Raw genomic sequence first — 13,255 nt, 5'->3', positions numbered from 1 at the left:
ATTTACCCCTGACAATTACCCTTAACAACTCCTAGCATAAAATTCAAACGGAAGAGAGAAAGCAAGAAGTTTAAAAATAATTTTGTATAGGAATTCTGGCAAATTCCCTCAGTGTATAATTTCCCCCGACAAGTTCACCCCCCGGCAACGTCCTTCCCCATAGAAAATTTCCCCGTGGAAAAACCCCCAGCAAAAAATTCCCCCCCTACTCGAAAATGTATTCATTCTTCACAATAACAAATAGTATGTGTATAAAATGGGCAAACTTTGTGACTTAAATACCTTTCCCCTGGAGCTGTGGGGGGGGGGTCATGTTATATCCAAAGACATAGTTATTGGGCCTTTCAACTATGATGAGCAAAATGGCTATCTCAAAATTTTGATTTGACGACTTTGGGAAAAAAGGGGCGGAGGAGAGGGCCATTTTCGAAAATCAGGCTAATTTTCCAAGGCTTGTAGTCTTAAATCGGTAAGACAAAATTTAACGAAACTTATACATTTAAAATCAGCATAATAAACCGATTCTTTTGATATATTGTTATTAAAATTTCGTTTTTTAGATTTTCGGTTACTATTAAGCAGGGTGGCTCGTTACTCACAGTTCCTTACCAGAAATTGTTTGATAATTTTTAATGTATTCATTTTTTCAAAGGGATGTTAAAAAGTTGCGGGGCGGGAGGGGAAATTTTTATTCTTTCAATCAAAACACCTAGAAAGTCTTTCAAAATCAAAACGAAGGGATGAAAAATCTAGGGAGCAATTGCTTCTCTCCACTTTGGCACCCTTGGTGGAAAGCCCCGAAATGTGTTTCAGATTTACTATCGCTATAGGCTGTTATGCTGTGTTATTACTATTTGAGGCATTTTTAGCCTATATTCTTATAGGCATTAATAAGAATTATATAGGCTATAGCTTTTTATTGCTATATATCCGATTGTTTTATTGTTTGTTGTTACATTGTTACAAAAGGAAGATTAATGAACACAGTAAAATAACATAAATGAATATAGCGAATGGGGTGTATGTGTGTTTAAGTTTAACCCCCCCCCCAAAAAAATACCCTCCCCCACGAAAAATACCCCTCCCTATAGAAATATTACGTTTATATATTAAAAATATTAATATATATATATATATATATATATATATATATATATATATATATATATATATATATATATATATTAATTATATTTTAATTTTAAATTTCAGATCGATTTGAAAAATATATATTAATTATATATTAAAAATTTTTATCGTTTTTAATGCTTTTATAGCAAAATATCTTTATTATAGATGCATAGCTTTTTATTGCTATATATCCAATTGTTTTATTGTTTTTTGTTACATTGTTACAAAAGGGAGATTTTCTTGGGTAACCATGATGCGAATGAAACAACGCTGACATAAATATTTAACTACATTTATGAGTGATAATTAGGCGACTTTCACATTATATACGTAATTTTCTATGTTAAGTCGGTAAGTTATTTTACGTTAAGCATAAATTTTCACACAAGTCCTCTCATAGTAGGCTAACATAAAAATCCATAAAAATGTCATAACAAGCATCTTAAATCCTCACAATCATCACAAAACAATCAAAAATACAAATATGGGATGGAGATTCAAGCTCTGGTCAAGCGTGAAAAATTTCTAGAAATAGTTAATTAATTTATTTTCAATGGTAGAATTGAGCCTAAGTTGAGTCTAATTGGCACTGCTCTCGTTAAGGAAAAAATTACTGCCTAAGATACACAACGTAACAAAGTTTAGATAATTTTGGAGACCACAATGCCTTTCCATGACGATAAATAAAAGTTCAAATAGGTGTGAGACTTGTTTGGTTAGGGCTTAGTTCATCTAATGGTGCTCACAATATAACCATTTGTTCGATAATGACGCAAAGTCAGTAGTTGTACAAAATATGGTTTATTTGCTATGTCCAGGAATATACAAGACACTGCTCAGTACAGATATAAAATTAGACTCAATCTTATATCTCAAATATCTTGATATATATACGAAATAAATTAGAGCAGTAATTCGCAATTAAGCTCGCGATTTATTACACGCTATGAGTCAATTGCTCTTACGATATATGAGAGAGAAAAGTGGTCATAAAAATATCTAGTTTTATGAACCCAACAAACATGTGTCCCGCATGGTATCTGACTAACAAAGAATACACATTGATAATGAAGTTCACATAGGGATAAAATACTTTTAATAGACAGTGATAGAAATTCACAAAAATACCAGATATTTCGGTGACATAAACAGTGACCGTCATCAATATTACATCAATAAGTTTACGTCATCAATAAGTTTAGTTTTACTATTGATGACGGTCACTGCATATGTGACCAAAATATCTGGTATTTTTGTGAATTTCTATCACTGTTATCATCATCAACCATTTTTGATAAAAGAGAAACTTCCAAATATCTCGAGAAACAAATCAGACAGGACAAAAGCGACTGAACCAATTAATGCAGCTTGCTTTGTTGGCGGAAGGGAGTGTAGCCAACGCCTCTAGTTCCCCAAAAAATGTCATCCCCAATTGTTTTCTGAATTGCCAGAATCAGCTATTGTGACCCAAATAGGCTCAAGAGATGAAGTCTCTCCTTTCTTGCATTTCAAGAGCGCATGTGCGATTGATAAGCTAGCTTTTTTTTTACAGAAAACGTAGTGTGTTCTTGACAAATATTTTATATTCCTAAAATATGGACACTCAACAAAGACAATTTTTTTGCCAAGCAATCAAGTAACATGTTTAGTGAGCTAGCATATAGCTCTGACACCGCGGTGACTCTACTCCAGTCACTGACTCTACTCTACTCAAAGTCAGAGCATATAGCTCTGACTCTACTCCAACACCGCGAGGAAAATTCCCAAATTTGAAAGTGAGCCTGAAAAACGCTTATAATTGTCGGTTCAATCCAATAAATCCAGCCGTACTTAGTTTAAAAAAATACTGGAGAACATCTGTCCAGGACTTAAGGTAACTCGTCACAAACTTGTTTATATCTATTATAATCGATATATATACACCTTATATATATATATATCTTTACCGAGTTACCTTTACCAATTGTGGACAGATTATTATGCAAAAGGCTTCGCCAGACGATCAATTCTGTTGCAGCAATTCAGAAGGTATTATGTGACGTTTTGTCAAATTTTGAATTATACAAGATAGCCTCTAAAGCTTGGCACGATATATAGATAGGCCCAGTTCGCTTTCCCCTATCAAGTTCAAGTCAAGTTCAATGGGTTTATTAACAAATGAAAATAATAAATCACACATAATCAAAATACTCAGTCCATTCCTGGACGCCGAGAACCAAAATCATTACAATTTAACATAATACGCAGAATGGTCACCGCTCCTAATCTCAGACACAACCATACCCCTCATTTACCAAATAACTAAAACTATTACCTTCCCGTTCCTTACCCTCAGGGGAAACCACCCCGTCATACTTAAAAATCATACATTTGTAATTTAAATTTACTACTTACATTTAATTCTAATTCTAATTTTTTTTTTTTTTTCATCATATTTAATTTTCAGAGTTCTTTAAAAGAATATAATGAAATGGCACATCTTATAGAAAAAAATATGAAGCAGAAACGAAATTAAAATAAAAAACAACATTATGTCATTTAGCGCAGCTTTTCAATACAAAATTGGCATAATTATGAAGTGGGTGGGCTAATTAATAAAAAAAAATCAAAACATTTTAGTTAAAAAGAACGGATTATGAAACTCTACTACTCTTCGTTTTTCTTTTATAAAAAGTAAGCTTTTCCAAATATGTGCAACTAAATTTTGGTCACTAAATACCTATTTGATTTAACTGTTACGAGATGAATAACTTCTAAAGCTAGACTTAAAATTCAGGTTAGTATCCAGGTTTTTTTCGGGGAGGGAGGGGTTAAAAAGGATTTTTTCGGGGGGAGGTACAAAAAACTTTAAAAACGTGTCAAAATTTGTTTACAAGTTTGTTTAATAAAAAGTCTGACGAGAGATCAGACGATTTTTGCAATAGCTCCCTTCCCCCTCCCTCCGGGAAAAATATATGATTAAGTCATTAAATAAAGCCCATATGAAACTCGGTAATCTTGGTGCAAGATTCCTTGTCTGTTTTTGCTACAATATCAACAATATAATAATTGAATTCGATTCTACAATGTTTCCGACAATATTTCGACAATGTTTCCAATTTTGTAGTCGCCACCGCGACAAATGCGTCCTAAGCCCTCCGTTTAATACCTGTATACGCCCCTAGGCGATATTAAATAAAAAATAACAAATTTTTTTAACTGAAAGTAAGGAGCGACATTAAAACTTAAAACGAACAGAAATTATTACGTATATGAAAGGGACTGTCCCCTCCTCAATGCCTTGCTCTTTACGCTAAAGTTTTTTATTGTTTAAAAAGAGTTGTGAGAAAGTCAAACTTTAGCGTTAAAGAGCGAGGCGTTGAGGAGGGGACAGCCCCTTTCATAAACGGAATAATTTCTGTTCGTTTTAAGTTTTAATGTCGCTCCTTACTTTCAGTTAAAAAAAGTTTTTTTTTTTTTTATTAATTTTTGAACATTTTTGAAGAAATGCAGGTTTTGTTCTTGGCTCACAGTACTTGAATATTTAAAAAAAAAATTTCATATTAATTTACTTTTATTTGGTTAAATGGCTTTCTCGAAACTTGTTTCATTTTATTTACGAATGTTTTCGTTAATAGTAAATACACGTAACTTACGAATTAATTTACGTAGCAAACTTCTATCTTCATATATTTTTAATAGGTATATTAGTGGGTTCATCCCCTAGTAAATACCTTGCTCTTTAAGCGAAAGCTCTAATTTTGTTCCAATTACCACAGAGTTTCGGTTACCATTGAGCCGGGTCCCAATAACCAATACTATATGTTAACATTGGGTAAAGTTCATAACTTTCAGCCCTCCCCCTGGGGGCTTTGAGGGATTAAGTCATCCTAAAAGACATATCTATAATAGTTTCGACAATGCTGAACAAAACGGCTATCTCAAAATTTTGATCGGGTGACTTTGGGAAAAATATGAGCGTGGGAGGGGGCCTAGTTGCCCACTAGTTTTTTTTTGTCACTTAAAAAGGGCACTAGAACTTTTAATTTCCGTTCCAATGAGCCCTCCCACGATATTCTAGGACCACTGGGTCGATATGATCACGCCTGGGGAAAGAAAAAAAAACAAACAAAAAAAACAAAAAAAAACAAATAAATACGCATCCGTGATCTTTCTTCTGGCAAAAAATGGAAAATTCCACATTTTTGTAGATAGGAGCTAGAAACCTCTACAGCAGGGTTCTCTGATACGCTGAATATGATGGTGTGATTTTCATTAAGGTTCTATAGCTTTTAGGGGGTCTTTCCCCCTTTTTTCGAAAATCAGCCAAATTTTCTCAGGCGCGTAACTTTTGATAGGTAAGTTTAAACTTGATTAAACTTATATATTTGAAATCAGAATTAAAATCTGATTCTTTTGATGTATCTATTGGTATAAAAATTCCGTTTTTTAGAGTTTCGGTTACCATTGAGCCGGGTCGCTCCTTACTTACAGTTCGTTACCACGAACTGTTTGATGAAACACCTTTGTTTTTGTTTTTTTCAATTTAGTATTATTTGATATCATAAACAAACTGTTGGATAAGAACTAAGTTAAAAAATAATGCAAACTAATAAGCAAAGTTTTTTTCTATTACCTAGGGTTAAGTTCATTTACCAGGGAGGGGGGCACATGAATTCTTCCGCAGGGCTGGCCCTAAATGCCTCCCTCTTGAAAACTAAAAAATGGGGTACTTAAATGCATCAACTTCGTGCCTGACCATGCACCATAGTATCTCCTGAAACCACCGCCCCTCCCCTCCCAAACACAAAACCTATGTTCAGCAATTTTGTCCTGGGTACCTCCCTAGTCTAAAAAGAGATTATTTGAACTTTTTTCATGGGGAAAAGCAAGCTTTAATTCCATGAGCATATACTGTAATACATTTTAAGCCATTCAAAATATTCCTCATTTCTGGAGAGGCAAAAAACCCCGCCTTTTAAAAACAAGATTAGTTTCAAAACCTACCGTACAAAATTCCAATGCCAGTAAAAAGAATGAAACTTCAGATTCCACATCATTGGTTCTGCGGTGGGAAATTTTAAGCCAGTTAAAGGAACGAATACTTTGTTTTACTTCCGAGACTCTGGGATTGGTCCCTGTATTTTTCTGGGGCAGAATTATACTCATATATACCAGAATTGGAACTAGAGTAGGTTTTTCTAGATCCTAAGATTTGGAATTCTCTTCCAGAGATCATTAGGGCGGCAGAGCCCCTTGGTTTATTTAAGAGTAAAATAAAAAAAAAACTTTCTTTTGGGTGTCAGTCAAGGCCGTATCCAGGGGGTTAGGGGGTTTAAACCCCGCCCCCTCTCCTCCCCCCGAAATGTTTATCCGACTCGAAAAAACATAACAAAAATGAATATAAACAAATTTTTGATGCGTTGTTAGTTTTTACCCCCCCCCTCTAAAAAATCTTTTGTAATACCCCCTCTAAGTCTTTTGTAACCCCCCCCCCCACCTCGATAAAAAATCCTGGATACGGACCTGGTGTCGGTTCATAGATATATTTTTTTCCTTCTTTTTTTGCTTTGATTATTATTATTATTTTCCATATTTGTTTTAATTTTCATGATCAGAGATTGATTATAATTTGGTTGTTTTGTTTCCTTTTTTGTTTATTTTGTGAGTTTTGTTTGTTAAGCGTTTGTTATATATGTGGTCAGTATCAAGCCCAGTATCAAGTGCTTTCACGTCTTTCTTTGGGCAGCCACTTGGATGAATGTTAAGTGTTGCATCATTTTGTAACTGAACGAATCGAACTGAAGTAAATTAAACACGCGCGCAGAAGATGATAATAATCGTCGGTACTTGTGCATTATATGGGCCTTTCTAAAAAGTCAAGTTTGGTTAATGCTAATGAAATAAAATAAAATAGGATGAATATATAATAGTTTAGAAACAAATTTGGGCTATATATTTGCACATTAGGGGGGGGGGGAAGCATAGCATATATTAAATAAGTAACCTAACCTAGGTACCTTTCCCCCGCTCTTAAATCCCAAAAACAACAGTTTAAATATCGTAACAAAATGAAAACCACGCTATGCATTGCATTACTCTATAGCGGTCTCTTGAATTAACCCGTCAACAACAGGTTTTTCGTGACTGGTTTCCTTGTAAAGGCCCATACAGTGCCCAAGTACCGAATCATCCATCCCAAGACCAGTCCGAAGGACACAATTATACATCAGAAATTTTATAGGCCAACCTTTCTCCAGAATTGCATATCGAATTGTTTGCAACTTTGTTTTTCCTATAGCCTATACTTTAGATACAGTAGTTGTTCGTGTTTTTTTTTCAATTCCCTAAGTTTCTACCTCTACCAAAATATATTTCCAAACGTGTGTGGTTTATTCAATACTGTGCAGATTTAAATGTCTCCGGATGCCATTTTGGTGTCTAACATTTAACAAGTTGGTACTATTAACATACATAATCATATTGATTATATGCGCGTCTTTATTGCAATTTCTTGTGGATTCTATCACCCCTAGTAGCCATGTATTCCCTTAGAAATCGGCAATTATTAATTTCGTAGTATAAAAATAATGTTACTTTTCACGGTGAAAGGAAAAATTTAATGGCAATTTATCCAATGACAAAAGAAACAATGACGCTTTGCCCCAACGACAGAAAAAACGAAGGGTTTTGCTAGGGTCGTATCGAGAATATTTTCTTGGGGGGAGGAGAGGGTAGTACAAAAGGATTTTCTGGGAGGAGGGGTACAAAATAACCTTAAGAAACGCATCAAAATTTGTTGATGTTCATTTTTGTTACGTTTTCAAGAGTCGGAAAAATAACGTCTCGCTCTCCGTCTCCCCTCCTCAACGTCTCGCTCTTTACGCTAAAGTTTGACTCTTTCTCACAACTCTATTTTTTTAAACAATAAAAAATTTAGCGTAAAGAGCGAGACGTTGAAGAGGGGACAGTCCCTTTCATATACGGAATAATTTCTGTTCGTTTTAAGTTTTAATGTCGCTCCTTACTTTCAGTAAAAAAAACTTGTTTTTTTATTTAATTTTTGAAAGTTTTCAAATTAATGCAGGTTTTGATTTTGGCTCATCGTACATGAATAGTTAAAACAAAATTTGCATATTACTTTTACTTTTATTTGGTTAAATGGCTTTCTCGAAAGTTGTTTAATTTTAGTTACTAACGTGTTTATTAGTAATAAATATACGTAACTTACGAATTACGAACATACGTAAATTACCTTACTTTCGGCTACTATTGAGCCGGGTCGCTCTTACTTACAGTTCGTTACCACGAACTGTTGGATGACAGAATACAACAATTAGACTTTGTCTGACGATATAAAGAAAAAACGATGACACTTTTAGCAATGATAGAAAAAAAATGTGATGCTTGTGACAGAAAAAACGAAGGGTTTTGCAAGGGCCGTATCGACAGTTTTTTTCTGGGTGGGGGGGAGGTTGGTACAAAAGGATCTTTTTGTGGGAGGGGGTACAAAATAACCTTAAAAACGCATCAAAATTTGTGTATGTTCATTTTTGTCATGTTTTTACGAGTCGGAAAAACATTTCGTGGGGAAGGGGGCCAAACCCCCTGACCCCCCCCCCCTCCCGGAATACGACCTTGGTTTTTGCAATGATAGAAAAAAAACGAAGGAAAAAAAACATTTACGCCCAACCTAATGAGAGAAAAACCAGTGACAATTTCGGCAATAAAGAATCAAATTTCAGGAAGAGCGACAGCGAAATGGTTTTGTGTCTAAATGCTATAGAGCTTTCTTTGAAGAGTCTTTCTTTTATTAGTTTGTTGTTTTTTTTCGTTTTTTTTGTTGCTGTTGTTTTAGTCTCTTTCGTAGTTAAGAATCGTACACTTCAAAAGTTAAATTTTTTCTTCCACACACATATCTTTTTTCCTTCCTTTTTATTCTTTTTTTACACTGAAGAGCCCTCGTTTTAATTTTGCCTTTTTCTTATTTATTAATCTTCGCTAGTTTTTTGGCAGGATTTTGTGCTCAATTTGATTTGAGGTTGAATGATCAGCTGATGAGCACTACGTATAGGTGCAAATAAGTCCAATCGTTGGGGGGAGGTGTAACAATGGTTTTATAAATGGAGAGAATAAGTGCCGTTTTTAGGTCACGGTGTATCTAATTTTCCTTACTGAGGGATGGTTAGGAGAGAAGGTGCCCTGTCTCTGCGTCCAGGTGTGTGTGCACATTTTAGTAATCAGAACGTAGACTGAGTGAGTGTCCTCTTGGTTAAAGCAAATCACGAAAAGAAAGGTGTTTCAACAGGGAAAAGATAACGTCACGGACAACAAAACGTGATGAATTTCTTTTGAAGAAGCTATGAAAAGAGAAAAGAAAAAACTAATTTGCATATGAAAGGATTGGTAAAAAAAATTTAAGGCCTGCTTTATAGAACACATTTCATCTTGACGGCTTCAACAATAAAAATAGTCCTACTGACAAGATAAAAAGATCTCTGATTTACAAATAATACTGAACAATAGTTGTACACAACTGGGATTCCAAATTAAATCAACACAGATCCTCATTCCAAGGATTGTAGACTACAGCAGGTTACTTCAAGGGTAGGTTACTTCAACATTCATAAATCCCCACACTCACAAACAAGACATTAGATGAAAATACGCGAGAAACATTATAGGAGAATTTGTGAAAATCTTCATATATTCGGAGGAGGAACCTATAGCTATTGCCCTTCCATAGTTTCTTGGGGGTAGTAGAGGTTGTTTTTATCCCGGGGGAGCCACAACCGCAAAAGAAGTTACATGGGTAGACATATTCTTTTATGTGTCCTTAAGAAAGAGAAAGAAAGCGGATAACAGGTGCAAATGAATCTCCCATCCTACAGGTCCCCTACGTTCAGATATGCTAACAATGGCTGTTTAAATTATACACACGCGCAAAAACTCCTCAACACGCTTGGAATTGCTCGAGGAGTATTATCTGTTGTAATGATTTGGATTCATAGAGGTATACTCCAATTCCCTTGTCGTCGACTATTCACACATAACACACATACAACCTTACCATACACCACCAATGGTATTTTTCTCATTATCACAAAACATTATACTGGCCTATCTGAATAGAACGCCATTAATTAATCTGAGATTGAATGACTCAATGGTGGGTTCAATGGATATAGAAAAAACCGTATCCCATGGACTACATTGATATCGTACTAAAAAAATTTCCCATGGGCTTATTGGTAATAAGGGCAATAGAAAAAATAAGTAAAATAGGCCTATTACCTCCGACATGAATAAGGAAATCCCATAAATCCAGACTCAACAGCAGACACTGTTGGTTGTCCAACGATAGGTAATGGTGGCACTAAATCTCCTGCTGGCACAACTGGTGGCAAACCGCCACCCACTTCAACAACTCTTTCACTAGTATGTGGTAGTGTTGAATACGCTGGTGGAATCACTGTTTCACCTGGATTTTGATTTTCACTAATCAGATTAGCCACCTCTGATGAAGCCACATCTTGTGGAGCAGGCATACTATGGGGGCGACGATTTCGACGCTCTCGTCTGTCCCTTCTTCGCCTTGCTTGTTGTGGTTGCACCTCAGTTTGACATTCAGCAGATGCAACATTTCGCGATACACTTAAAAATAAATTATCACTACTTAATGAACGACGAGGCGGGTTTATTCGAGGCTCACGTGGTCGCTGCGGGATAGACTGAGGAACGTAAACAATATCAGGCTGCCTTACTGCCACTGGACAATTGGAGGCTCTGGAGCCATTATTTCTATGAGTAAATAATACCCTTTGTGGCATTCCAGCGCGAGGCTGCGAAGCCAGATCGTCCACTACATTCACATTATTTCCACTAGCGGTCATTCTGCCGTCAGCAAAACCACATCAGGGAAATGTAAGCAGGAACTGACATCATATTTTACGCTCAGAAACTTAAAAAAAAATAATCATGTATAATTAAAATAAGTAAACCGACACAGGAAAAAAAAAGTTACAAAAAAAACAACTATACGAACCAAGGGCATATCCAGAGTTCTTGTTCGGAGGAGGGGTACTTTTTTCGAGGGAGAGGGTAAAAAAAAACACATCAAAATTTGTTTATATGCATTCTGTTACGTCTTTACGAGTAGGACAGAAATTTTATGGGGGGTCAAACCAGGTAAACCCCCTGGATTTGGCCTTGATGTATACTACTAGCAAGGAACTAGGCTATTTGCTAGGAAAGCGATGAGCATTCAAAAAAGCCTCATAAAAAAATAACTTCCCGATTTAAAGTTCGAATTAGGCTAATATTGTCCTGTGGATTTTCATCTGTATTTTGGTAATTCTTAATTAAACCAAACACACCCAAAAAGTGAAGTTAGGTTAATCCTAATGAAATATAACCTTCATATAACCCTTAGTATAAATAATAATATAATTTGGGTTGTATATTTGGACATTGGAAGGTGGAGGAGTTGTAAAGTATTTGGACAGCACCCCTAACCTAACCTCCACCCCCACCCTAATTTGCGAATATATAGCCGAAATTATTCAAGTCCACTGCATTATATCACCCGTGACTTGTCTTTGTGGCTATGAAACCGGTTTTATGAGTTATAATCTAAGCATAATTCTTGAGTGTGTTTTGTTTAATTAACAAGTACCTGTATTTTTTACTCTTAATTCTGCACTGAGGACGCTTGAGCGGAGGTTTCCACGGAAATATTCCAAGATTTGAGCCTTTTTGCACTGGATGTGACTTCCTTGTATTAACAACAATAAGTAGAACAATAGGGAAATACAAAACAGTGGACAGACAAGACAAGACAGTTTATATAAGAAAGTGGAACACAACTTTAAATGAATATTTCGACCCTATATCCAAGTGCCGTCCTCAGCAATAAAAACGAAGAAAAAAATATTAAAGAAACTAACATTAAAATTCAATCATTAAAACTGATAAGGTTTTTTAAATTTTCAATACAGCCGTAGAATCATTACTTCAAGGAAGTTCAACCTTTTTTTTTTTTTTTTTTTGCATTCCTACTATGAATTAATCTTGGAATTGAGGTGGAGCGTGCACAACTGTGTCGACTTCAGGTGGCTTAGTGCTCCAGTAAGTTGTTAATAGTAGTAGTGACACTGGCAGGGTTTCAAGGAAAATTACAAGCACATAATAACACTGCTGTTAAAGTGCGTTCGTAAAAGGGGGCTTCCGAAGCATCAGACTAAAACGATAATTGATTGATCTCCCCTAACTGAAATGAGTAGGACTTTCAGTCTCCTCCCCAGAAATATCAATATTTAGACAATTTTTCCCGTCATTTTCACACAGTGCCGCTGTTTACTGCTGTTCTGATAAACGGCACGGGCTTCTGTGACATATTACTACGTGTGTGCAAGACCCTGTAATTCACCCTTATGACTCTATGCTATAGGGTTTGAAAGTTGAAGTTGAGAGAAAACAACCCTAGGTCAGTTTTCTTTGAGGCAGGGGGGAGGGGTAAGAGGAAACACCTAACAGGAGAAACGCTAAATATTTTCTACTGCTGTTTTAATTTTTTGGCGTTTAAAAAGTTCTGCTTTTGAAAAGAAACCTGTTTTAAGCAGAGGGGAGAATGTTCAGAGCACAAAAAATTACTGATTTCTAGAGGTTTAAAGGTCCATTGGGTTTAAGGCTGAGGACCCTTGCATATCAGGTCAAATACTACCGCTCTGCCCCGATACCATAAAATGCACCAGCAGAGAGATCTGCGCATGAGGGGCCTTAGTGACTGTCCCCCCCAAAATCCTAAGTTCCCAGGATTTCTGGAGATTTCTTATTCGAATAATAATATTTTTGGTTATTACCCCCCCCCCCTCCCAACCACCGTAGAAGTCCCTCTTCCCATACCCGCATTAGTATAAGAGTTACATACACTTACTTTCAAAATTCACAAATTTTGAAGAAACGTCAGTCACAGGATTATATCCAACTACCAGGTTTGTACCCTTGTTCCCCATGCGAACAATAGGCCACTTTCAGGTATCACACAGCAAGATAAGCTTTCAAATGACACAAAAAAATGCTATTGCCAGCAAAAGTTTCTTCACGGATGGTTTTAACAATAGAAAAAGAGTATCACTAAATATAC

The 13,255-nt window shown here is 35.8% G+C and overlaps 1 protein-coding gene across 5 annotated transcripts in view; it reads right to left on the bottom strand.

Moving 5' to 3' along the window:
* Positions 1-13,255, bottom strand: part of LOC148954762 (uncharacterized) — a 145,474-nt gene that overhangs the window by 63,339 nt on the left and 68,880 nt on the right. For 3 of the 5 annotated variants that reach the window (XM_089086733.1, XM_089086729.1, XM_089086730.1), the window contains exon 2: positions 10,405-11,071. In XM_089086733.1, coding sequence (XP_088942859.1) covers positions 10,405-11,003 — 599 coding nt within the window. In that variant the 5' untranslated portion in view covers positions 11,004-11,071. Of the gene's footprint in view, positions 1-10,404; positions 11,072-13,039; positions 13,159-13,255 lie in introns of those variants that run through there. The other 2 variants (XM_089086731.1, XM_089086732.1) reach the window with 2 other exon arrangements.

This window comes from Artemia sp. Qi Xiang Cuo, chromosome 3 (genome assembly GCF_049724085.1).
Source record: "Artemia sp. Qi Xiang Cuo chromosome 3, ASM4972408v1, whole genome shotgun sequence".
NCBI classification, from domain to species: Eukaryota; Metazoa; Arthropoda; class Branchiopoda; order Anostraca; family Artemiidae; genus Artemia; species Artemia sp. Qi Xiang Cuo.
Note: the sequence above shows the minus strand (reverse complement) of the source record. Positions and strands in the feature narration are given on the sequence as shown.